General features: G+C 53.5%; 2 protein-coding genes across 2 annotated transcripts in view; one reads left to right on the top strand and one right to left on the bottom strand.

Annotated features, from left to right (window-relative positions):
• The window catches only part of RGS14 (regulator of G protein signaling 14), a 13387-nt gene extending 4088 nt beyond the window's left edge, over positions 1 to 9299 (bottom strand). The window contains exons 1-7 of the mRNA XM_014457198.2: positions 9131 to 9299; positions 1848 to 1869; positions 1501 to 1679; positions 1056 to 1148; positions 823 to 966; positions 298 to 441; positions 42 to 199 (exon numbers count right to left, since the gene is read on the bottom strand). Coding sequence (XP_014312684.1) covers positions 42 to 199; positions 298 to 441; positions 823 to 966; positions 1056 to 1148; positions 1501 to 1679; positions 1848 to 1869; positions 9131 to 9175 — 785 coding nt within the window. The 5' untranslated portion in view covers positions 9176 to 9299. The remainder of the gene's footprint in view (positions 1 to 41; positions 200 to 297; positions 442 to 822; positions 967 to 1055; positions 1149 to 1500; positions 1680 to 1847; positions 1870 to 9130) is intronic.
• A 4816-nt stretch (positions 9300 to 14115) lies between these two features.
• LMAN2 (lectin, mannose binding 2) lies at positions 14116 to 25472 on the top strand. The gene is made up of 8 exons (XM_006081617.3): positions 14116 to 14516; positions 14687 to 14805; positions 19454 to 19571; positions 20173 to 20252; positions 20426 to 20587; positions 20696 to 20810; positions 22587 to 22706; positions 24784 to 25472. The coding sequence occupies exons 1-8, from the start codon at positions 14321 to 14323 to the stop codon at positions 24942 to 24944; spliced, it is 1071 nt and encodes a 356-aa protein (XP_006081679.1). The 5' UTR covers positions 14116 to 14320; the 3' UTR covers positions 24945 to 25472.
• The last annotated feature ends 546 nt before the right edge of the window (positions 25473 to 26018 follow it).

Raw genomic sequence — 26018 nt, 5'->3', positions numbered from 1 at the left:
ACTGAGGACAGGTAGGAGGAGGGGGCATTCTCAAGGCTTGCCCAAACTCCCGCCCCGCTCTTCTCCGAGGCCAGCTCCAGCTCTCACCCCTGCGGAAGGACTTGCGGAGCGGGCGGCCCCCAGGGCCCTCGGCCGGCGGCAGCTGCCCCAGCTCCTCCACACCCAGCGGCAGCGACTTCCCGGGCTTCAGCTTCGGCTTCTGCAGGTACAGGGGAGGCACTGGCACCGCATGCAGACCCCGAGCAGCCCCGCAGATCCGCACCCGGCCCCCTGCCCCCCGTAGCCCATCGTCCGCACCTTCCTGGTGGCGTCGGGGCTGCCGAGGCGCAAGGAGTCAGGTTCCCGTAGGGGGCGCCCCTGGGCCTCAGCCAGGAGGCACTCGCGGTACAGCGGGGACTTGACGAAGCGCGCATAGCTGTCGAACTTCATCAAGTTGAAGATCTACGGGGACAGGCGCCTCGACGGTGAGCTCGCGTCCCGCCGGGCTCCCGGGGTTGGCCTGGTCTCTAACTAGGGACGGAGCCCCGAGCCCTTCCCACCCGCCTCCAAGGCCCAGCCCCGCCCCTGCTCCTGGCCCCGCTCACATCTCAACTAAGCACCGCCCCTACCTTTGCTGCGTCCCGCCCCTGACCTCCCCCTTCACCACAGCCTCAGGTACCTACCTCTGAACAGCGCCCCGCCCCCCTATTATTTGTCCCCAAGCCCACAACCGCATTTCCCCTCCCCACCGCTCATCCCCGACCCTGCGCCGCTCAGGCTCCGCCCCTGGATCGGGCCCCGCCTCTTCTCCACTTGGTCCCCTCCGAGGCCCCGCCCTCTCACCTGCAGCTGCTGTGCCCGGAACATGTCCGGTCGCGGCTCAGCCAGCATCTCCTCACCCACCCAGGCCTGCCGGTCGATGTTGACGGGGCTCAGCGCCTGGCTGGACAGGAACTCCTGGTAGATGTTGCGGGCCTCCTGAGCCAGCTGGGGCAGGCGGGACAGGAAACGGTCAGGGGCACCGCCCAGGCCCAGGTCCCAGCTCTCCCTCCGCCTCAGCTCCCCGCTACCCGCACCTGCTGGGTGTCGCTGGCAGGGATCTGCTGGAAGCGCTCGCAGGCCTTCCAGAAAGTCAGGTTCTCAGCACTGAACTCCTTCTTCAGGAACTCCTGGGGCGGGTGAAGGTCAGAGACCCAGTCAGGGGATGTGGTCAAAGGGATTGGGATAGACTCTATCCGATAGGGCCTCAGGGCTAAGAGGCCAAGCCAGACCCATAGTGCCAGACAAACATGATAGTGCCAGACAAACAGACGGGGCCAGATTCGGAGCAGAGAGAGAAAATGAGAGGCAGAGACAAGGGCAGGGAGAAGCAAAGTGCCCGCTGGGAAAGGAGGAAAAGGGTGCCAACGCAAAGCTGTGGAGGAGGCAGCTGACAGAGGAGTCCCACTGGCCAGCCTGAAGCTCTGCCCATGCCCCCAGCCCCACTGCCATCCACCCTCCCTATCCCACTCCAGGGATTACCGTGAAGTAAGCCAGGCCCAGCGGGTCCTGCAACAGCCGCTCGAAGGACAGGCCCCAGCTGGCCACAGGCTGTTCCTCAGTGGGGAAGGGGCTGCTGGGGCCACTGGGGAGGCTGTGGATGCTGAGGGAGCTGCCTCGGCCCTCGCTCTGGTCCTGGGGTCCCACCGTGCTGCTCAGCTCTGCAGGGGGATAGACAAGTGGATGTGAGCTTTGCAGCCTTCCCCTTGGCCCAACCCCGTGTGCAGATCCTTTCCCCGGAAAAGATAGCAAGTGGCAGGGGTATCCCACCCCATTTTCACATACCCCACCCCCCCCAGCCAGGTTTCCTCCACCGGCTGGTCACTCACCTCCATCGGAGACAGCCAAAACCTACAAGAGATCCGAGGTAGAAAATCAGAGTGCAGCCCAGGACGGATTCTCAAAGAACAGTCCTGGGACCAGTCCACAGACTGGAGCTGTGTTCTCTTCTGCCTGGAGGACCGTGCTGGGCATTCCCAGCCAGGCCACTGCTTGTTCGAGGTGTTGCTTAGGCTGTCTCCAGGCCCCCTTCCATCATGTGCCCCTTCCCTGTGTGCTGGTGTCCTCCAGGCGCCCCTGGCTCCCTCCTCCGGCGCCTGCTGGGAAGCCCAGGTATACAGCATGGTGGGTAGACTTTGCGTCCTGTCTCTGCCACTTACTAGCTGCATGACTTTGGGCACGTTACTTGTTTGTCTCCATCTGCTAATAGGGGACGATGATAATAATAGTAACTCACTTCCTGGGGCTGTTGTGAGGACCAAATCAGTTTAAAGTATTTGCAGCATCGGGAACAGTGGCCGGCATGCGGTAAGCGCCATGTCCATGTTGTCTTTGAGGAAGGAGAGGTGCCTCTAAAACTGATGATTTCCTTATGGCAACTGTTTCCTTTTGGGGCCCAGGGTCTCCCTTGTGTCCCACCCCCTTGGGCAGGGCACAGGAAACTGTTTTATAGTACAGAGCAGTGGTCCTCAAGCTTCAGTGTGCTTTAGAGAGCCTGGGAGGGGATTCCAGTTCAGTAGGTCCAGGATGGGGCCGTTGCTAACAAGCTCCTGGGTGATGCTGACACTGCTGGTCCATGGACCACACTGCGAGTGGCATTGCTGAGAGACCAACTCCATCCCCCTCCTTCCCTCCACACACAACTCCAGCGTCTCTGGGAATCCCAATCATTAGTGGAACAGGAAAACCCTCCTTTCCAAATGACTCTTGCTTGGTCTACCTACCTTCCTAGCAGCTCCTCCAGCTTCCTCATCATCTCCTACCCACGGGAGGTGGCCGATACCCCTCCCTTACTCTGTCCTGGGCCCTTTCTCCACCCATATATCCCCAGCTCCAAACACACACAGCCAGCTTCCGCTAACATCTCCGCCCAATGTCCCTCACGCGCTTCAAATTCATCGGGTCCCCAGGGGAAGCCACCTCTGCCACCACCACAGCAGGGCACCCAACCTGTTTCCCTGCACCCTGCCTTTCTTCTCATCACCTGAGCTCCCAGCATCAGGGCTTGACTCATCCCCGATTTCTCCCACCCTCTCCCCTCCTACATGTTCACGAGGCCCTGGAACAGGAGCCTCCACCACCTGTGCCTTCTTCCCATCCCCACTGGAAACAAGTCTGCAAAGACCCCTCTCCCAGGAAGCCGCTCCCTGCCCTCCCGCTCTGGCTGCGGTCCCCTCTCTCCCCCACTTGCACCGGGGCACTCAGGTCACAGACAGAGGTGGGCCGGAGCTGGCCTGCAGATATGTAGGACATTACTAATACCTTGGTCCTCAAAATGTGTTTTTTTCTTTTAAGTTTGAAGTGGTTTCCCACATTTAGAAATCAGGAGTTTGGCCCTGGCCAATGTGGCTCAGTTGGTTGGGCATCCTCCTGTGCACTGAAAGGTTGCCGGTTCAATTCCTGGTCAGGACACATGCCTGGGTTTTGGGCTCCATCCCCAGTAGGGAACATGCAGGAGGCACTCAATTAATATCTCTCTCTCTCTCTCCCTCTCTAAAATCAATAAAAACGTTTTAAAAAATCAGGAGTTTTACAGAAAACCCCAGCTGTCTGTCTCCCCTTTAAGACTATAATGCCCCAGCTACCTGAGTCCTTCCAGCATGGCAACCTTGGCTGGCACTGAGCAGCAGCCAGTGTCAAAAGGGGCTCATGCCCTAGACCGTTTGGCTCAGTGGATAGAGCGTCAGCCTGCGGACTGAAGGGTCCTGGGTTTGATTCCAGTCAAGGGCACATGCCCAGGTTGCATGCTTGGTCCCCACTAGGGCACGTGTAGGAGGCAGCCTATCAGTGATTCTCATCATTGATGTCTCTATCGCCCTCTCCCTCTCCCTTCCTCTCTGAAATCAATTTTTTTTTTTTAAAAAAAGAAGGAGCTCAGGCTCTCCTCGGTCCCTGGGGCCAGTTTGATGTATTTATGTTACTTATGGAAGCAGGTGCTGCCCCAGACTGTGTGACTTGGACAAGGTACCTCACCTCTCTGTGCCTCAGTGTCTTCTATACAAATGGAGCAAATGAAGGTCCTGACTTCACAGGGTTGCTGTGATTAAATAAGTTAAATATATATAAAGAACTCAGGACACTGTCTGGCATATGTAAATAATACTGACAACAATAAGGTTGTTGTTGTTGTATTACTATTGGTGTCTGACCCTGCTCCCACTTTCAAGTTTGTGAGCCCTGCCGCAGAGGAGAGAGCACAGATTCAAATCCCAGCCTTTTCCAGTTTCATATCCGTGGTCTCCTCCCGGAGCCTCCTTTCCCACCAGGAGCACTAGGATCAGATACTGCGGAGGAGGAGGGAAAGTTTTCGCAGGGCATGGCTGGGCCTGGAATCGGCTCCCAGTGCACCCCGCCCAGCCCTCACCCTCCTGCCTTTGCTCTGTCCCATCTAACGGTTTCATCTGAGTCATCTCCCACAGCGGCAGGAGAAAGTCCCAACGCTGGGATGTGTGAGGACGACCCGTCCCTTCCAGCCTGCTCTTTCCCGTCCTGGCACCTGCCTGCTCAGGCTGCTCTGCAGCTGTTCCCAGCCTCATCGCCACGGTCAGAGCCCTCCCCGAAGGTCTCTGGGAACCATCCTGACTCCCCACCCCTCCAGGGGTGCCACTTGGTCCTGCCTCCTCCTGTACCCGCTGGCCTCCTCTGGCCTGCCCTCCAACCTGGGCAGAGCCCCCAAGACTGCAGGGGCCAGGCCAGAGCCTCAGAGAGGGCAAAGGTTCCCACACCGGAGCCAGCCCTCATGCCTGGTTTGTTTGCACTGGGTCGAATTGATTTTCTGTGTCTTTAGGTGGAGCCAGCTCCCAGATCCTCCGCAGGCCCCACTCCCTGCCCTGGGAGGCCGAGCAGGTGCTGAGTTATAGCTGAAGCCCTGCGTGGGCCTGGTGAATGACCCCCCTCAGCCTCCCTCTTTCCCCTCCCTCACCTCCACCCTGCACTTTATCAGACCTTTCCCCTCACCCCTACAGACTCCTGCTTCCCCCTTTGCTCTTTCCTCTGCCTGGTATCTTCTCCTGCTCCCCTAGCCAACAGCTCTCCAATCTCTGCCCACTGACATCAGTCTCCCCCAGATACCAGCTGCCCTCTGCCCTCTGCCCACCCAGCTTCTACCCACCCATTTCTGGGCGTCTTCCCTTATCAGTCTGGTAGCATCCAGGGGGCAGGCCTGGGTTGTAGGAGGGAACCAACCTGAACTCCATTCCACGAAGACCCTTCCTTGCCCCAGTGCTCCCAAGTAGCCCTCCTCTGCACCCCCAGGTGGCCCCAGCACCCCTCCCCCACCAGGGATGCTCCACATGAACACCTCATCTCTGAAGCCTGCAGTTCACCTTCCTGAACCCCTCCTGCCCCACTGGTTGTTGATCTTTGTGGTTGAGGTCAAGGCAGGATAGGGACGGAGATCAGAGGTGGGAGAGGGTGGAGATGGAGTCCAGTTCCAGTTCCACTATTCTGGGGCAAGTAACTTCCCTTCTCTGAGCCTCAGTTTCCCCCTGGGTAGCATGTGGCTCAGCATTCCCAACATGCTGGGGCTGCTGGGAAGGGCAGATGAGGCCCATATGTGAAAGCAGCCGGCCTGTGGTGGTCCGGGCTCCGCTGACATGCTGATGCCCTGGCTCCTACCTGCCCAGGTTCCCAGGCCCGGGGAAATCGCGCTGAGCAGGGCTGGCCTGGCCCCACCCGGCCTGCCTGAGGAGAAGTGGTGAGTGAATGGGGAGAAAAGGGGAAGAGAGGATGAGGAAGGGTGTGGTGGCCAGTGGCATCCCCAACCCATGGTCGGGCCTCAGCCTGCCATATTTTTTCTTAGGAGATGGGCCCTGGGGGAGCCGCTGGACTCTGAGCACACTGAGGTGAGGGTGGCCGGTTTCCTGAGCTCCGTGTGTGACCGGCACTCTCTGACAGTCCGTGTCCTTGCTCTCACGCCATCCTCACATCCTGGTCCCATGCAACAGCTACTGTTATTGTCCTTGCTCTCATGCCATCCTCACATCCTGGTCCTGTGCGGCAGCTACTGTTACTCCCATGTCACAGGTGAGGAAACCTAGGCCCCAGAAGTCAGCGGCTGCGAGGTGGCTGGGCTGAAATCGAAACCCGAGTGCGCCTGACTCTGGAGTCTGAGGTCTCCCCTCCACTAAGTTGCCTCCCAGGATGGAAAGGAGACATCCCAGGGGAGCTGGGAGGCCCAGGGCCTCAGCCCTTGGGCCACAGGTGGGCAAGGTCAATTGGGGGTATAGGGCCCAGTGGCTCCTCATGAACCCGGACCCCTGGAGAGGTCAGACCCTCAAAGGGAGGGTCAATTTACTGAGTGTCCTCTGTGCTGGGCACTCTGTACCATCATCTCATCTCATTCCAACTTGGGGAAACAGAGGCCCAGAGACACCCACAGAGAACCCTAGGAGCCTGGCCCCTTCAGTCTGAGCCAGCCCTGTAGACCCAACCCAGACTTGGCCCCTTGGTAAGGCCACCTGTCACTCAGGGCCTGGCCCTGAGATGGATGGTCCAGAGCAGTGGGTCTCAACCTTCCTAATGCCGCGACCCTTTAATACAGTTCCTCATGTTGTGGTGACCCCCAATTTCATTGTTACAAATTGAACATAATTAAAGCATAGTGATGAATCACAAAAACAATATGTAATTATATATGTGTTTTCCTTTGGTCTTAGGCGACCCCTGTGAAAGGGTCGTTCGACCCCCAAAGGGGTCGCGACCCACAGGTTGAGAACCGCTGGTCCAGAGGGAGAGTGGGCTGTGCCTTGCCGGTCTCCTTGTCGGGTGGGGACGATTAACCAGGCCTCTGGGGATTGACAGACACAATAACCACCCCTCCCAGTGTTTCCCACGTCTGGGCCTTTCTCCAGGCCATGCCCTCCTCAGCTGGCACATCCTCTCAGGATACCTGCCCTGCCACAGTGCACACGGGAGGGAGGAGGTCAGTTCTCCCTCCCCAGGCCCCCTCCAGCCTTCTCTATCCCTGACCAGCACTCTGCCCCAAACCTGAATTTGATTCAGGCATTTGTGCTCATGTCTTTTGTGTCTTGCCAGACTGGGAGCTGCTTGAGGGCAGGGGACAGGATGCTGGGCCTGGGTCATGACTGCCTGGGGCAGGGGTGGCCGGAGCAGGCCCTAAGGAGGGGTTGAATGAAGGAGTGAACAGATGACGTGGCAGTTGGAGCCGCGAGAAGACATCTCTGGGAAGAGGGCTGAGAGTCATCTCTAAGTGACAGGTTTCACTGCCTGACACGCTGAGTGGCAGAAAGACAAGGCAGATGAATAAAATTGCCTCTGCAGGGAATGATGGCGGGTGGGGTGGCAGCTGGGGAGGGAGGGGGAGGACAGAGCCAAGCAGTTTGGGGAGGCAAAGGAGCCCTGGTATTGAATCAGATTAGCCGGGTTCAAATGCAGGCCCTTCTATCCGCCAGCTGCCCTCAGCAAGTCATTTATTCCTCTGAGCCTCTAGCTGGAGGTAATTCATGGAAGGAGCCAGATACCTAGCTCACAGGTGCCTCTCTATGCTCACCCCTGCTGCAGATGCCAATGCATGTCTGTCTCTCCCTGTTTCAGCTGAACATGGCCTCAGAAAGCTCTCGATGACCAGCAAGTGGCCAATTCGTAGCCCTCGGGACTCCCAAGGTGGCACAGAACATTCAGCACAGGCCCAGGAAGGGCAGAGATAGACCTGTGTGCCGGTTGCTGAGAGGAAAGCCTGTGGGCTTGTGGAGGCCGGGCGCACAGCTTGGGTGCCTTCCTCGCTCTCCATGACTTTGGGCAGAGCAGACATCATTGATGAGGGAAGGGTAGAGGTAAAGTCTGTCTCCGGGCTCCTCCGCTGCCGCATGGTCCCCCTTGGCCTGGACACCCAAGTGTCATGCCTCCAGGGTAGGAGTGTGAGGGTAGGAGTGTGAGGCCCAAGGGTTCTTGAACTTTCAGTAAGCTTGATGGTAGAAACAGTGAGGTGGACGACTGGGCTAACTTGGAGGGACCTGCCTCCTTCCTACACAGCTAGCCTGGGGCTGGGCAATAAGCAGATGCTGGAAGAAGGAGAGATGGAAACAGATCTTGAGAATTAGGAGGCAGCAGTGGGTTTGGGGGTGGCTCAGTTTCCTGATGAGGCGGGGATCCTTGAAGAGGGGCTGAGAATGAAGGGGTGGAATTGGGCTGACATTTATGAAGCCCTCATAATGGGTCAGGGGGCTCATAGTCACCATTCCACTTCATCATCTCAACAAGCCTTTGATATCTGTTCTATTCTCATGGTACAGATGAAGAAACTGAGGGTCAGAGAGGCCCCCCTAGTAAGGGAGAATGGAGCCCAGGTTTCCAGACCCAATGGCTTTGTTCCGTAATGCTAGGCTGAGGCCTGGTGAGGGGCTAGGACACAGCCTGGCCTTTCTGGGGTTGTTGGGAGGGGCTAGGGGTCCGCCAAGTGAGCTGTTATTCTAGGAGAGAAGGGAGGCCCGGCACAACCTGCCCCGTCTGCTGCGTGAGTAAAGAAGCTGGACCTGCAAGGGCAGCTCTGACCCAGAGGCCAAGCAGCCAGGGAGAGGGTTTAGGGGGTGGGGCAGCAGCAACAGCCAGGGCATCCTACAGCCCAGCTACCTCTACCCTTCCTGGTAGCCCCGGAATAGAACAGACAAGCTGCACCCATCCCAGGCTGCCCAAGGACTGCCAGTGCTGGCAGGAAGCCTGTGGAATAGGTCCAGCTGCAGGACAGTGACCCAGTGCCGGCTGCCCCTTACTTGACCTTGGGCATCAGAACATGGGGTGAGGAGGGGAGGGCTGAGGCTAAGTGAGGTGTGGGGGCTTGGGTCACCATGGGGTATGCAGGGCCAAGGGGCATGCCAAGTGTCCCTGCTACCCTAGGATGCAAGCAGCTCCAAAGCAATAGGAGAGGGAGCAGTAAGGGCTGGACCCAGAAGCCTGTGACCAGGTCCCCAGCCGGCCAATCTGGAAGGTGCTGGGGTGAGGGCACCTGGTCCCACCACCTGCTCTCTGTACCCAACTTTTTCCACCCACCAGCAGCCTGCAGGCTCTTCTTGCCCAGCCCTGCCTGTGAGCTCCTGGGCTCCACCCTGGGTGTGCCCACCCCTCCCCAAGAGCCTGGCCTGGAGCCTACACTCACCATGCGCCCGTTGGGGACGCCCAGGTGCTTGGGCTTCCCTGGCATGCCTCTGCTGTTCACCGGGCCCCGCCACGGGGGGTACCCACCATGGGGACTGTGGGCAGCGCCGCAGGCCAGAGCTTGCAGGGCGGCAGGCAGGCGGCGGAGAGAGCCCAGCTCCGCTCCTGTGGGCCCTCACATCCTGAAAGACCAGCTCACTACCTCTTTTCTCTGCCACAGGAAGTGTCTCTATAGAAACGGAACCACAGAAAAAAGCAAGGTCTAAGAGAGCGAACAGCTTCTTCCTACACACACACACACACACACACACACACACACACACACGCGCCACCAACACAACCTTGCAGCGCCCCACACAGGCACCAACACACACAGAGGCCTCTGTGTGCCCAGAGAGGAGCTCAGCTGGTCTGACCCTGCCCAGGGAGCTCCAAGGTCATGCCTGGGCACACAGAAGTGCACGCTCACACACCTAGGCAACTCCAGACACCCCGGCAGGGGCTTCCATGGGCTTGTGTACATGTGCACCGCGTATCCATCCACACGTGGACTTTACTCAGCACACACTTATCTCACATCTGCTGTGGGTTGGGCTTGTGCACATTCAGCACACCTCCTCCAGGCAGTTGTGCCCAGACACTTCTCAGGCATGTGCCTAATTGTGCAGACAGACGGACACCTTGCATGCATGGTCATGTACATACAGACCATTCAGGTGTGCCTGTCATAAACACACAGGCTCTCCCTCATAAGGATCACCTGGTGTTCAGTCATATGAATGCACAGTCCTGTGGACAGGTACATGTGACAGGCACACCTGCACATAGGCATGTGTAAGCCCACGCTCGCCCATCTGGGCAGGGACATGGACCAGGTGCATCGATGCTCAAAGACACACGTGCATTCACACTCACCTCGCTCACATACAAATCCCAGCCACCTAGGTAGAGGCCCTGTCAACTGAAGAGTGCCACCCTGCCCTCTCAGCCTGGCCCAGTTCCAGATGAACTTGGACCCTTTAGCCAGAATCCTCAGTTTGCCTCTTTCTTAAACATGCATGTACCCACTACTTTAAGTATGGACTTAGAGCCCGTAAGTCATCCATTACTCCAGTTTGGGCCCCTCTCTCTAAAGGGAAAGGTGACACCCCCTTTTCCATATTCTACCCTCTACGCCCTGCCCCTTTCTAGGCCTGTGACCTGAAACCTTCGGTGGCAGAAACTAAGTCTTTCTTCACCACAAATTCATGTTCTTTACTTCCTGGGAACATGGCTAAACTTTAATTTCCCAGGCTCCCTTGCTGTAAGGTATGGCCATGTGACTAGCTCCCACCAATTGAATATGAGTGGAATGATGTGTGCTGTTTCTGGACCAAGGCTCTGAAGTAGTATATGCTCTCCACATTCTCTTTTCCCTTTAGCTGGCTGGATACAGAAGATGATGAGGTTCCAGGGGATTGGGGAGACACAAGAAGGAAGAAACCTGGGTCTCTGCATTAGTGCCCAAAGGCAAGCCACTCATCAACCAGAAACAGCAGTCTTGGACTGTTACATATGAGCGAGAAATAAACCGCAGACCATTACACACATTAGGGTCTATTTGTTATAGCAGCTAGCATTACCCTAGTTAAATCACCCCTGACTCTTATCTCCTTCCAGACCCTTGCTCCAGGCCACCCAGACAGAGGGATTCATTCAGACTTGGTATGTATATGGGGCTTTTATTGGGGAGGCCTAGAGCATTGATCATGGTGGTTTTGATAAGGAGTGTAAAGGTACCTATGAGGGGGTGTGGAGTGTGTGATGTGAGTGGAGACTGCCTGCCTGTCTGCTGTGCCATGGATCTGGGCCTGGTTTCAGAGGGGGCTTTACAACTTACAGGGTTTTCTCCCATCCTGACCTCATTTGATCCTCACAACCCTTTTGTGAGTGGTTCTCATTATTCCCATCGTATAGATCATGGAACTAGACACTGAGAGACGTGAGTTGCCCAAGGTTTCACATCAAGTTAGAGATATGCTAAGCTGTGAATATTTGTGCTTGGGGTGCCAGGAGTTGGACCTGGGCCACCATCAGCCCAAGTGCCAACTGTTCATCTTCCTTCCCCCAAAGGCCCAATCACAGGCTCTGCCCGGGACCCCTTCCTAAGGTCATCCTCTCCTGCTACTGAGAGACACCTCTCCCTCCCCTCCCTCTTCATCATGGATGCCAGTTTTAACTCTGACCACATATTCCCCTCAGGGACCCCAGACAACCCTGGGATTTCCCATCTCTGAGCCCTTATCTACTTTTCTCCACTCCATGGGTGTGTGTGGCACCTCCATTCCACAGAATACTATTCTCAACTTCTCTCTCTCTGGCTTCCCAAAGGGGATCAGTTACTGATGTTTAGTCTTCCTGTGGGATTTCTGATCCCCTTTCCTGTGGAGACTTCCCTGGGCCCAGGCCTTGCCCTCCCACATCTGGTCCTAATGACCCCCTATTCAATCTCCCGACCTGTTACCTAGCTCCAGTCTCTTCTCTTCACCATAGCGAGAACAACCCACATTGGCCACTCCCATGCTTAAAGCCACCCCATTGCCTTCTGGAAAAAGGTCATGTTCCTTAGCTGAGAGTTAAAAGCCTTTTGAGTTCTGACCTCAATCAAACTCTTGCCCACCACTGTCCAGCCATTCCAAACTGCTTGCATTCCTTATACTTTCAGGGGACCCTCCCTGACTTTGCATTTCCTGTCCCCGCTGTTGAACATGCCTTTCCTCTGATCACCTCCTATATGCTAAGTACTGTTCTAGATGCTGGGGATTCAGTAGTGACCGTAGCTAACAAAAATCCCGGCCCTCATGGAAGTCTAGTGGAATGTACCTGTCCTTGTTTGTATGGATATAAGTAAGTCTCTGGAAGGGTATACCCCTTGGGAGAGGAGTGGCAGAGGACCCTTGTTGTACATGTCTGACTCATTAAAAATACATGAGCCAGAAAAGATGTCTCATCAGTTAATCCTGAATAAGTTCATTCATTCAAAAGGGAAGCTTCTTAAAATAAAATAAAGGAGCAACCAACCAAGGTCCCATGTTGTGATCTATAACAGGGGCCGTTGGTTCAAATGTCTAGGCAGCAGTTCTCAACCTGTGGGTCGCGACCCCTAAAAATACATCCTGCATATCAGATATTTACATTACGATTCATAACAGTAGCAAAATTACAGTTATGAAGTAGCAACGAAAATAATTTTATGGTTGGGGGTCACAACAACATGATGAGCTGTATTAAAGGGTCGCGGCATTGGGAAGGTTGAGAACCACTGGAGAGGGACCAGACAGGTGGGGTAAATGAGTGGCCAGCCTGGAGACTAGCTTAGAAGAGGACGGCATTTATAGGGGGGCGGTCCATGGGCTTAACTTGGTTGGATCTCCCAATTTTTCCTAAGAAACTGGAAATTTGGATTTCTAATGTGAATTTAAGACTCCTCATTTAAATATATCAGTAGTTAAATCATGTATTTTTAAAATATTTTATTCATTTTTTACAGAGAGGAAGGGAGAGGGATAGAGAGTTAGAAACATTGATGAGAGAGAAACATCGATCAGCTGCCTCCTGCACACCCCCTACTAGGGATGTGCCTGCAACCAAGGTACCTGCCCTTGACCGGAATCGAACCTGGGACCCTTCAGTCCGCAGGCCCACGCTCTATCCACTGAGCCAAACCGGTCAGAGCTGTATTTTGTTTTTTTAAAAATATATTTTTATTGATCTCAGAGAGGAAGGGAGAGGGGAGAGAGATAGAAACATCAATGATGAGAGAGAATCACTGATCGTTCAGCTGCCTCCTGCACACCCCCTGCTAGGGATTGAGCCCGAAACCCAGGCATGTGCCCTTGACCAGAATCATACCTGGGACCCTTCAGTCCACAGGCCAACTTTCTATCCTCTGAGCCAAACCAGCTAGGGCAAATCATTTATTAAAATAGCATTAGCAGGCAAAACAGAGTTCTATTTGGCTGTGGGCCACCAGTTTTCGAACTTTGGCCTACTGCCATCTTTCCTGCACCTTTCATGGACACTATTAAAAATACTAGAGGCCTAGTGCATGAAATTTATGCACTGGTAGGGTCTACCGCTGCCACCGCTGCCTCCCAGTGCCTCCTGCCATCTTGCCTGCCCTGGCCTCCCTCCCTTCCCCCGCAGGCCCCCTGGTCCAACTCCAGTTGAACTCCCTGGTGGTGGAGAGGACAATTTGCATACTACGCTTTTTTATATAGGACATAATTGATTTCAGAGGGGAAGGGAAAGAGCAATAGAAACATTCATTAATTGGCTTCCTCCTGCACGTCCCCTACTGGGGTTTGAACCTGCAACCCGGGCATGTGCCCTTGACCCGGGAATCAAACCCGGGACCCTTTAGTCCGCAGCTAAAGCTCTCTATTAACTGAGCCAAAGCAGCTGGGGCTCATGGACACTTCTTGCTGCAGCAGGCAGGCACTAGGACCACTTGGATCTGTATGCGTCCCAGCCATCACTGGGGTCTCAGGTCTGCCGTCGTGTTAAACCCAATGGGCCTGAGGAACTGGGAGTAGCGGATGTCTTCAAATCACTGGGAATTCTAAGTCTTCAAAGGCGTGAAGCTGGAGCAGGTGAAGCCAGAGCCAGCTAAGGCTCATCCGAGGTCACTCAGGGAGTCCGAGGCGGCACAGCAGTTGGAATTTAGGCCTCTGCCTTCAAATTAGAGATCCTTTACCCCCGGAATGGGAAATATTACTCCAGAGACGCGGTCAGTGGCCAGAGGCTTAGGGCGTTGTATTCTTCGTTTGTCCAGCCCGCGCGAGTGGCCCATCAAAACTACAAGTTCCAGCATGCCGCGCTTCGAGGACGACCCTGGTTCTGCCCCCGACTAAACCATTCCTCTGCTCTCCATTTGCTCACAATCCTAACGTGCTGTTCCATGATTGGTTGTGGCTCGTAAGAACCCGTAGCCGAGGCTGGGCGACAGGTACGTCGGAGCGGCCAAGGCTGTGGAACTGCACTTGATCAGGATGGGGGCTACTCAGCAAATAAGGTCGCGGTCCCCTAGCCTGGGAGGCTTTGCATTTAACTCCTGGTGACACTAAGTTGGAAGGTTTCCGGCCGGAAGCTATTCGATGAGACACCCGGAAGGCGGAAGTCCTCGAACGGAAGTGGCGGAGAGGAACGGAGAATGGCGGCGGAAGGTTGGATTTGGCTCTGGGGCTGGGGCCGGCGGTGCCCGGGGAGGCCTGGGCTTCCCGGCCCCGGCCCTGGCCCCATGACACCTCTACTTCTTCTTCTGTTGCTGGGGCCGGTGGCTGCGGATATAACTGACGGCAACAGTGAACACCTCAAGCGGGAGCATTCGCTTATCAAGCCCTACCAAGGTGAGGCCTGAGGCGGGAAATGAGTGCAGGGTGAGGGCGAGGCTGCACGGGGTTGGGAAAGGGGTGGCCCTGTCTTCCGAGCAGGGCAGTTCTGTGGATTTCCTGCCTCTGGCAAGGCCCGTCCTGGTATGGCCTTTTACGCGCCTGTTTGTGCCCATCACTGCCCACAGGTGTCGGTTCCAGCTCCATGCCCCTCTGGGACTTCCAAGGCAGCACAATACTCACGAGCCAGTACGTGCGTCTGACTCCTGATGAGCGCAGCAAAGGGGGCTCCATCTGGAACCACCAGGTGAGTGGTTCCCCGGAGGCCGGGCTGAGCCTTAAGTAAGCCACTACTCCCAGCTCCGCTGCAGCTCAGACCTCAGTTTGGTTTGAAGCTTGCCCCTCCCTCCTCCGCCCCTTCCTCACTTTAGTCACACCCGGCAGTAATAATCTGTAATTGCTGCTGAAGTTACTGTGTTGTCAGGAACTGTGCTTGACGCTTTACAGCCTGCTCACTTCATTCCTTTAAAGCCCATGTGAAGTATGTGATGTTATTTCCATTTTACTGACCAAGAGGCTAAGACTCAGTTAAGTGGAGCTTGTCATGTTGTCCGAATTGAACCCTCCTATTTAATTTGAGAATTAAATGCAATAAGGCATGTTAAAGTCAGTGCATAACACACAGCAAAACGCCCAGTAAAGACCCTGTTCCTTCCATCTGTCCCACTATTTGGGCTGGGTCACAGCTCAGGGTGGAACCTGCTCCTGCCTCAGCCTGTCTGACCCCAGCCCTTCCTGTGCCTAAGGTGTCGGTCATTGTCCTTGTTTTCTCCCTGGTTGACATCCCCATTGAGTTCTGGGCGTCCGCACTGCCTTCATGTGGCCTCCTCTGGCTGTTCCCCCGGCTTCTCCTCTCCTTACTGCTAGGAGCATCTGGGTTACTTTCCTCAGCTTTCAGTCTAATCCTTAGAGCCTGGGGTCTCCTGAGAAGGGAGAAACAGGCATTAGTGTACACATTCTGGCCCCCGGTGCCTGGCATTGCCAGTAATTTGCTTTGTTAATTTTGTTGTAGCCTCTTGGGTTGCTTCTGCCTCAGGACCTTGGCACTTGTTGTTCCCTCTGTCTGGGACGCAGCCTCCGGGCTCGCATGCCTGCTTGCTTCCTTCTCATCTGTGAGGTCTCAGCTGAGTGCCATCCACTCAGTATTTCAATAACTCCCCTGAGTCACGTTCTGTCAAATAATTTTTAAAAATGTTAATGTAGCCTTATGTTTTCTATAGAAATGAGTTCAGTATAACATTAAGGGTTTTTTTGTGTGTTTTGTGTGTGTGTGTGTGTGTGTGTGTGTGTGTGTTTTAAGGTACAAATAGTGCTGGAACTGTTGGAAATTGGGTTCCGTCACAAGTAACTTAATTATGATTGTAGGTAGGTTGGTGGTTGCTGTTGTCAGTGGTGTGGCAATGTCATTGGGCTGACAGGATTCTGCACTTGCCTTCATCGAATTTTCAGTCTTCCTTTCCCCACCTTCCCATTCAGCTCCTGCTGTTTGGCGCTACAGATATTCCCAAAGGATTGGAGTGTTTCCTATAGTTTCTGAAAGAAACTGTTTGGAACTCTTAGAATTTTCTGCCCAGTGTTTACCAAGAGCCAACTCTTCCTTTACTGAGCTGGAGAGATGCTTTCCAGACTTTTCTCTTTTGTCCCCATTTACTTACTCCATTTGGGAGGGGCAGCAAATTAGCAAACACTACTAAGTACCAGCTGTCTTCTGAGCAGAGATAAGACACAGTGCCTGTTAGGGTGTTGGGGTGCGCTGGCCCGGATGAAGGAGTGGCCCAGTGGTGACTAGAACTCCAAGTGCCTGGTGGCTGGAGCACAGGACTCGGGGAAGCCTGAGGGACTGGTCAGGGCCATCCGGAGGGGGGTCTTGTGTGGAGGCTGCAGCATGGTCTTGATGCTATTTTTGCTGATGTACTGTCTGAAAGTATATAACCCCCTTCACTTTTAAAAAGTTGACATAGGGCCAGGCTGGTGTGGCTCAATGGTTGAGCACCCACTTATGAACCAAGAGGTCACGGTTCGATTCCTGGTCAGAGCACATGCCCAGGTTTCGGTCTGGATCCCCAGTAGGCGGTGTGCAGGAGGCAGCCGATCAGTGATTCTCATCATTCATGTTTCTATCTCTCTCTCTCCCTCTTCCTTTCTGAAATCAATTAAAAAATATTTTTTAAAAAGTTGACATAGGTTTAAATATTTGCAAAGGATCTACTTTCCATCATATTTTAAATAATGCCATTTTAAGATAAAACCGTTAAGTACTCTTAAATGTATTCAATGGGATGGAAATATTGCAACTTGATATCTATTTTCTTTTTTAAAAAAAATGCTTTTACTGATCTTTTTTTTTTTTTTTTTAATATATTTTATTGATTTTTTTACAGAGAGGAAGGGAGAGAGTTAGTAAGTGCTTAGATATCTCTTTAAATTTTTCTTTATTCTTTTGCTAATCATTCTGAAACTCCAGTTATACTTTCTCACTCTTTCCTCTGCCTCTTACCTAGTGTTTTGTATCTGCCATGCTTTTATTCTCTCTGCTTTATTCTGGATATTTTTATCTGACTGGACTGAAATTTACTAATTCTCTCTTCATCTGTTATAAATCTAGTAAAACCTATTATTCATTACATTGTTAATTTCAGTTACTGTATTTTTTGTTATGGAATTTTAAAAAAATATTTTTTAATTGATTTTAGAGGAGGGAGAGGGAGAGAGATAGAAACATCAGTGATGAGAGAGTATCATTGGTCCTGCACGTCCCATACTGGGGATTGAGCCTGCAACCTGGGGATGTGCCCAGGAATTGAACTGTGACTTCCTGATTCATAGGTCGACACTCAAGCTACTGACCTATGCTGGTTGGGCTGTTCTGGAATTTTTTATTGTACGATTTAAAAAAATTTTCATTATCTACCAAAATTCTCAGTCTTGTCTTGTATCTCCTTGAACATAGGAAACTATTATTTTAAAGGCCAATATCTGGAATTCCTGTCAGCTTCCTACCTTCCTCCTTCCCTTTCTTCCTCCTTCTGGTTTTTTGTTCATATCTTGTCTTTTCATGTGCCTGGTATTTTTTATTGTGTACCAGATATTGTATTTGTAAGATTTTTTTGTTTGAAAAATCTGAGGACTAGATGAGTCTTTTTAGTCTAATTTCAGGGATTGAGAGGACTCAGCTGAGTTATAGTTCCTGGGAGGGCCTTTCTGGTTCACTCTTATTTTTGGCTTACTGTCTACGTGGTCCCAACCCAAAGCAAGGTTAGTTCACCAGAACATCCACTCCCTCAGCAGGTGTGGACTCAGATTCCTTGTCCGTCTGTCCTTGAGAGTTAGTTCTCATCACCTCTCATTTGCTCCTCTGGAACGTGCAGGTTTTCCCAGAGCTGATGAACTGTCAAGAACAGGGAAGGCTGATTGCACATTACTGTGGTACTTGCTAGCTCTGTGTTTTTAGAGGCGGGGGCTGGGCCCCTCTCCTGGGGTTTTGGTGCCTAGAGCCAGAATACTGAGTCTGATGAACTCATGAATGCACAACAGTTCGCCCATGATGGGACGTAAAGGTCTTTTTTATTTGAGTTTTTATTTTTTCTGATTACATAGGTAATATATTCATTATACAAAATTCAAATTCAAACATAGAAAGTAAGCATTCTCTGTAGTTCCCCTCCCAGAGTCACCTAGTGCTATTTTTGGTTCATATTCCTTTCATTTTTTTTCTTTCTCTACACATATACTAATTCCTTTCTTTTTCAAAAATGAGAACATAACATTGGTACCGTTTTGCAGTGGTATCTTTGATACCTTTACATGTAAGTGCCACGGCTCTGCCTCATCCTGTTAAAAGACTGCAAGAGCCAAACTGCCCCAAGAAGACGGGAGGGAACATTCACAGTCCTGCTGGTTGAGTGTGTGTTTCTTTCCATCCTCATCCACAGGGGTAATAATGATCTTTTTAATAGTTGCCAATCTGATGCGTCAACAATATCTTGTTTTCATTTGCCTGTCTGATGGGGCTTTGTTTAATCACTTGCTCGCATAATCATCTGCAGACTTCCCTTAAGTAGATTCTTGTCAAAGTCTGTGTCACACTGTAGTTTTCATGAGTAACTTCCTGGTGTGTAAGGCCAGGCTGTTTCCCTTGCTGCAGCAGTGCCCAGCTCTGCACCTGGTATTCCTGGATGCCAGGGAGCATCTACCTTCCCTCAGATCATGGTAGCCCAGAGGCTCCAGGGCATGACCCTTCCAGACTCCAGCCCTGTCGCTGCCACCACACCGGGGTCAGACTGGGGCTGTAGAGGTCAGGAGGTATGCTGGCCAAGAGCTTGAGGTTTGGAGTCAGCCAGACGTGGATTTGAGTCCCTCAGTTTGGAAGGTGGATTAGAAGGGAAGATGGTGGGCGTGGGAGGCTAGAAAGGACCTGGTGCAGTTTGTGTTGAACACCTGAAGGCCATGGGAGGTATAGATGACAGAGCGCAGTTTCTGCATCAGACAGACCTGGATGTGATTCAAGACTGTCCACTTACTGTTGTGGACGAGTTATTTTGTCTTTGAAGTGTTTTCTGTTTTGTAAACTATGTCTCTCAAATAGATCCTTTCACAAGATCCCAGGGCAAGAGCAGTGGGGATGGAGAGAAAACAGGGCTGACAGGTTTGGCTGGTTTTGAGGAAAGTGAATCAAAGTGGAGAAGACTGGTGCTGGGCTAGTAGGGTCTGGACCTCCCTCTCCTCACCTGGAAGGCCCAGTAGCCCCCTTTCTTCCTGCTGAGAAAGCTGGAGGGTCAGTGGTGCTTTTGACAAAGGAGTGCCTAGTCCCAGTGGGGCAGGGTCTGTGCCAGGTCACCTCCAACTGGCAGGAAGGCCCAGAGCACTCAGAGCAACCCTCTCTACTCTCCCTCCAGCCTTGCTTCCTCAAAGACTGGGAGATGCATGTCCACTTCAAAGTCCACGGTGCTGGGAAGAAGAATCTCCATGGGGACGGCATTGCCTTGTGGTACACTCGGGACCGCCTCGTGTCAGGTAGGGCTGCGCTCACGTCTGTGGGAGCATCTGTGCCAAGGATTCTCCACTCTGCACTCTGCTGATAGGGTGCTGCTGCTCTTCTGTGAGGAAGCCTGGGACCTTTGAGAAGAGGAGGGGCTGGGTGCTGCTGTACCCCATGGTGGCCTGGTGTTGTACACCAGCTAAGAATGTTTTTGACCATCTTAAAGGGTTATGTTTTAAAAAGCAAAAGCAAGGAAGACTGACTAAGACTGTATGTGGCCCACAAAGCCCAAAATGTTTCCTCTCTGGACCTGGACAGAAAGTTGCTGACCCCTGGATTAGAGGATAGGGCTTCCTGGTAGCCACTTGCTTTTCACAGGCTGGGTACCGTCTTGTCACTTGATACGGCAGGGCATATCGCCAGGTGCTGTCCCCTCACAGTTCAGGCTTCAAACTTGAGTCCTCTCTGTCACATCCCTGAGACCACCTCCAGGTTTTTTCTTTAGAGATCTCTTTCTTGGGTGAAAGACCAACAGATTGCCATCTCTTGCCCCCACTGGCACTACTGTGTCCTTTAGGCTACCCAGAGTACAACCCCAATTTTCTCCATGACTAGAGCATCTCTTTCTCATTCCAGGGCCTGTGTTTGGAAGCAAAGACAACTTCCACGGTTTAGCCATCTTCCTGGACACGTATCCCAATGATGAGGCCACGGAGGTAGGCCCCTGCTCCCTCCCATAGAGCAGGACAGGAAGGCTGGGCAGTTGGCTGAGGGCTGGGACTTCTCCCTGGTCCCAGCACAAAGGAGCCTCCAGGGATTGGGGTGGTGGGTGCCCCTGCCACTTCCAAAAGCTGGGCTGGCCATAGAGTAACCAGTGTCTTGGTCTCAGCGTGTGTTCCCGTACATCTCGGTGATGGTGAACAATGGCTCCCTGTCCTACGACCATAGTAAGGATGGCCGCTGGACCGAGCTGGCAGGCTGCACGGCTGACTTCCGCAACCGTGATCATGACACCTTTCTGGCTGTACGCTACTCCCGGGGCCGTCTGACGGTGAGCAGGAGGTGGTGGTGGTGGGGTTGTCCTCTGCCTGTGCTGGCTCTGCAGGGGTAGATGGGCAGTCTGAGCCCGGGGCATGCTTTACCTGCTGATTGGCTGCAGGTGATGACTGACTTGGAGGACAAGAACGAGTGGAAGAATTGCATTGACATCACGGGAGTGCGCCTCCCCACCGGCTACTACTTTGGAGCCTCTGCTGGCACTGGTGACCTATCTGGTGAGTGGGCTGCACAGGCCGTTAAGTCTTAGTTTTGACCTTCCCTGGTCTGTTGGGAGCTTGTGACACAGCTGGTCACTTTCCTTCCTGCATTGGTTCCACACTCGCCTGGTTTCTTCCTCCTCTTTGCATTGTCTGTCAGTTTTGGCACACACAGGGCTCAGTCTGTGAGCAGTCCTTGGTGATCTCCCCTCTTTAGGATTTGAATCTGGATGCTATAGACCCCCGATTTCCATCTGCAGCACAGTGTTATCAACAATCCTCTCAACATCTCCACCTGGATGCCCAATAGGTGTCTGTCTTTACATGCCCACAACAAGAAGACCACATCTTTTTAAAAAAATATATATTTTTATTTTATTGATTTCAGAGAGGAAGGGAGAGGGAGAAGGAGATAGAAACATCAATGATGAGAGAGAATCATTGATCGGATGCCTCCTACACGCCCTCTATTGGGGACTGAGCCCACAACCCGGGCATATGCCCTTGACCGGAATCGAACCCAGGACCCTTCAGTCCGCAGGCTGATGCTCTATCCACTGAGCCAAACCGGCTAGAGCTGAAGACCAAGACATAAATGACACCTCTGTCCTTCTAGTTGCTCGGGCTAAAAACCTTATTGTCATTCTAGACTTTCCTTTCCTCTCACATGCCACCTGTCATCCATCGGCAGGTTCTGCCAGCTTCGTCTTTGCAGTGCAGCAGACCACCTCTCACTCCTCTCACCTGGAGGGTCCACTCAGACAACTGCAGGAGCCCCCAAGTGGTCCTCTCTTTCCATGCCAGCCCCAACAGTCACTCCCAGCTCTGCAGCCAGAGTGATCCCAGTAAAGTTCACAGGAGGTGTCACTGCTGCTCCGCTCAGAGCTCTGCAGTGGCTCTGCTCCCTCAGAGTCAAGCCACCATTCGTCCCAACAGTGGCCTGCCAGGCCTTAGTGCCATCACCTCTGATTCTTTGCTCCCAACTCCCCATTTACATTGTCCCCATTCACATTGCCTCCAGCTCTTCACACTAGTGCCCTCCTGCCTCGGGCCTTTGTGCTTCTGTCTCACTCTCATCTTCAAGCCTTGATCAGATGTCACTTCCTCCGTGGGGCCTTCCCTGATTCCCTTGTTTAAAATTGTACACACACACAATCCCCAGACGCCTGCACTCTCTCTGTAAAGTCACGTATGTAGCTTAGGTAGCTAGTGGTCTCTTTCCCTTTTCACACAGTGGAGACCATTGGGAATATGAATGTTGAAGGAATTTCCCCAGGTTTACACCCAGGAGGTGGCAGAGCTCAGATGGGAACTGTAGTCTGACTTCAGAGTCAGTGTGTGTCCCTGGGCCTTCGGGGGCTGCACGTACCAGTGCCGCTTGGCTCTGCCCACCTGCCACGATGAGAGAATCATTGATTGGCAGCCTCCTGCACGCCCCCTACTGGGGGGGATCGAGCCCGCAACCCAGGTCCTTGCTCTTTAGGCTCTTCCCTTTCCAGGCCTTTCCTTAGATTCCATTAGGTTAGCAAAGCTGACAGCTGGGACCCTTATATTGGCTCTGAGCCTCAACCTCCTAATCTCAGAAATGGGGCGATCAGTTACTGTTGAGCAGAGGTTTTTCCAGTCTGGACTGGGCCATTCCCAAGTCTCCTCAGGTGCTGACCATGTATTAGGGCCGAGCCCTCAGCCAGGCAGGAGCAGGGTTCTCCCTGGGGAATGTGGCCACTTTAAGTAGCAGCGAGACGCATGGACCATGGCCTCAGGCCTCTTACAAGCTAACACTTGGCCCTGCAGACAATCACGACATCATCTCCATGAAGCTGTTCCAGCTGATGGTAGAGCACACCCCCGAGGAGGAGAACATTGACTGGACCAAAATTGAGCCCAGCGTCAATTTCCTCAAGTCGCCTAAAGGTATGTTTGCGGTCCCTCCCAGTCTGGGCCTCTGCAGGACGGGCTGGGCCAGGGCCAGCGTTGGTGCCTGTCTATGGTCCCTCTGCCTTTGCCGGGTCTGGCTGTGGTGTGGCCTGGGCTCTTGGATTAGCAAGCCATGCTAATGAGCAGTGTGTGGGCACCTGGAGTCTGCTGGGATAATGGCAGGTAAAGCCCCCAGGGGGCCAGTTTGCTGGTGTAGGTGATGGGCAGGGCACTGATCGTGCACGTTCATGACCTCAGTGAATGGCCTGGAAAGCAGGTCCTGCCACTAGGCAAGGGAACTGGTCCTTTAGTTTTCCTCAGGGACAAGTGGATAAAGGCAGGATCTGAACTTGAGTTTTGGCAAAACCCCAAAGCCCGGGCTCTGCTGTGGCACTAATTAGCCATGATTTTGTCCTCGCAGAGTGAGGGTTTTGGTTGGAGAATTGAGGCCCCTGTGTGTGAAGAAATCCACCCCAAGCACCCTGAAGTCATGCCTGTGGGCCCAGTGGGAGATGGTGCGCAGGCTGTGCCAGGGCCGGGGCACTGACAGGCCTCTCAGCCCAGCCCAAAGTCATCATGCAGTGTGAGCTGGAGTCACGGCATTTTATGTGATATCTCACTTTATTTATTTTTTTTAAATATATTTTTTATTGATTTCAGAGAGGAAGGGATAGGGAGAGAGAGATAGAAACATCAATGATGAGAGAATCATTGATTGGCAGCCTCCTGCACGCCCCCTACTGGGGGGGATCGAGCCCGCAACCCAGGCATGTGCCCTTGGCCTGAATCGAATCCTTTAGTCTGCAGGCTGACACTCTATCCACTGAGCCAAACCAGCTAGGGCAGACATCTTGCTGCTTCTTTTTTTTTTTTTTTTTAATACATTTTTATTGATTTCAGAGTGGAAGGGAGAGGAGAGAGAGATGGAAACATCAATGATGAGAGAGAATCATTGACTGGCTGCCTCCTGCATGTCCCTACTGGGGATCGAGCCCACAACCCAGGCATGTGCCCTTGACCAGAATCGAACCCGGGACCTTTCAGTCCACAGGCCGACGCTCTATACACTGAGCCAAACCGAGCAGGGCAACATCTCACTTTTTTACGATTCAGGTTACTTTTAAATATTTTGAGAGTCACACAAACCTTGCCATAGGCCACTGTCTTGCCACTTTGGTCAAAGGGTTTCTGGCTGCCAAGGGCTCAGAGAACTCATCTGCTCTGAACCACCCAGCAACCTCATGTGGTTTGCCAGGTGGGGATTAACTTTTCAGACACGTTCATCCATTTGTTCCTTCAGTGGACGATTCCAAAGCTTCCACTCAGTGCCTAGCTGTGTCCTGGTGCTGCCTCAGGGCTCAGTCTAGTGACTAAAGCGAAGAAGGGGGCAGAAAGGGCTTGGAAGCCCCGGGAGCCCTGAGGCTGAGCCGCCTCCTGGAAGTGCCTCTGCTTGGGAGTTCCTGGTTCAGTCAAAAGCCATTATTGTCACTGTGCAGGGGTGGAAAGGGGCTGGTGGCGGGACAGCAGGCTTACTGGGTCAGGTCTTTTGGGAAGGGAGTGTGTCGGTGGGCTCATGGTTGGTATTCCAGGCCTGTCTGGGAGGAGAGCTGTATACCTGGGTTGGAATTACAGACCTGGCACTCATCATTGACAGGGTTAGCAGGCAGGGGAGTGATGTGGCCAGAGCAGAAGGGCAGGGTGGAGGCCTGGGACCCCCTAGGAGCCACCAAATGCATCCAGGTGTGAGTCGGGGCAGTGTTTGGCCAGGGTTGTTTCTGCAAATGGGGACCTCAGACCACTGCACTGGGGTGGGGTGGGCTTGTGAAAGCAGATTCTAGGTCTCCCCGGTCAGACTGGGCTCCTGGGGAGCCCAGGAATCCAATGTCCATCAGCTGAAAGGCACCCCAGGCCTTGATCTGCGGGATCCTCAGGGTTGCCCCTCACTGTACAGCTGTGTGCAGCCGCAGCTTCCATCTGGGGACGGGGATGGGACCCCACCAGGGCCAATGCCCTGCTCTGTCCTGTTGTCAGCTGCTTTAACACTCACATCAGCTCCCCCTTTCTCTTCCCTCAGACAACGTGGATGACCCGACGGGGAACTTCCGCAGCGGGCCCCTGACGGGGTGGCGGGTGTTCCTGTTGCTGCTGTGTGCGCTCCTGGGCATCATCGTGTGTGCCGTAGTGGGGGCCGTGGTGTTTCAGAAGCGGCAGGAGCGCAACAAGCGTTTCTACTGAGTGGCCAGCGCTCGGCTGGGGAGGGCCTGGCGTTGGCCCCCTGCACTAATGTGAACTTTTTTTTTTTTACTGGGATTGTAAAAGAAAAACAAGATGACCTTATTTCTTAACAGTTTAAAAGAAATAATTAAAGTATTTTCATACATATTGCTTCTTGCCCAGCAGGGACAGGCTGTAGGGCTGGGGAGTAAGGGTTTGGTGTTCCCACAGCCATGGACAGAGGCCCTTGCCCATTGCCAGCATCTCAGGAGCAGGGGGCCTGTGGCTGGAGCTGAGCTGGGGCCCCAGTAGGTGGCCTTGAACATTGGAGACCCTCCCCGACCACACGGGTGGTGTCTGAGGACACGAGCAGTGATTCTGTGCTGAGCTGCGTGTGTGGCGGAAGAGGAGGCGATTGTGGAACCTGGGCCCTCACGTTCACCTCTGAGCCTCCCAAGGCAGACCCTCAAGTAAGGCTCAGGGGAGCAGTTTGGTGGGGCCCAGCGTGAGACCGACGTGTGCTAAATAAAGTGAAATAACCACCCTGTGTGACTGCCCTGAAGGGCTTTTTGTTTTCTTCAAACACCTTCCAGATAGCCAGGCTTCCAGCTCTCAGCCTCATCCCCGCGGGCAGGTGCTGTGCTCTCTGTTCCAGGGAGACACAGCCTTGGGTCAAGCAAAGCTGGCCCAGTGTCACACAGCATGGAGTCATTGGGACAGGTGCTCTGTGTTCCTGTGCCACCTCTCATTTGCTCTGGCCTCTCGGTGAAAGGGTCTGGTGGGAGATTTGAGGTGCCATGCAGAAGCTGTGACCTCAGCCTAGGGAAACTCCAGGGGGCTCCAGGATGATCTAGAAGAGATTGGGTGCAGGGGGGCAGGCTGGGGTCGGTAGTGGTATTCCCTTTGGGGTGTCTCGAAGGGACAGAGATGGCACAGGGAGTGGAAGAAAGCCAGCAGCTGACAGGAAGCGCTGCCATTTGGCAGCTTTCATGGTTCTCTCCACCCAGGCTACGGCCTGCTGCTGCTGCGCAGTCCCCCGCTCCTGACCATCCTCTCCCCGGAGCAGTGTGTCCTCGTCTAGTCCAGAGCCATCTT

Source organism: Myotis lucifugus, unplaced genomic scaffold (assembly GCF_000147115.1).
Source record: "Myotis lucifugus unplaced genomic scaffold, Myoluc2.0 scaffold_1, whole genome shotgun sequence".
NCBI classification, from domain to species: Eukaryota; Metazoa; Chordata; class Mammalia; order Chiroptera; family Vespertilionidae; genus Myotis; species Myotis lucifugus.
Note: the sequence above shows the minus strand (reverse complement) of the source record. Positions and strands in the feature narration are given on the sequence as shown.

Bases quoted from the DNA above. Each gene is read 5' to 3' on its own strand.
- LMAN2 (XM_006081617.3), top strand. From the start codon at position 14,321: ATGGCGGCGGAAGGTTGGATTTGGCTCTGGGGCTGGGGCCGGCGGTGC. The intron at 20,588-20,695 runs GTGAGCAGGAGG...GATTGGCTGCAG, and splicing joins ACTCCCGGGGCCGTCTGACG to GTGATGACTGACTTGGAGGA. The intron at 20,811-22,586 runs GTGAGTGGGCTG...TTGGCCCTGCAG, and splicing joins TGGCACTGGTGACCTATCTG to ACAATCACGACATCATCTCC.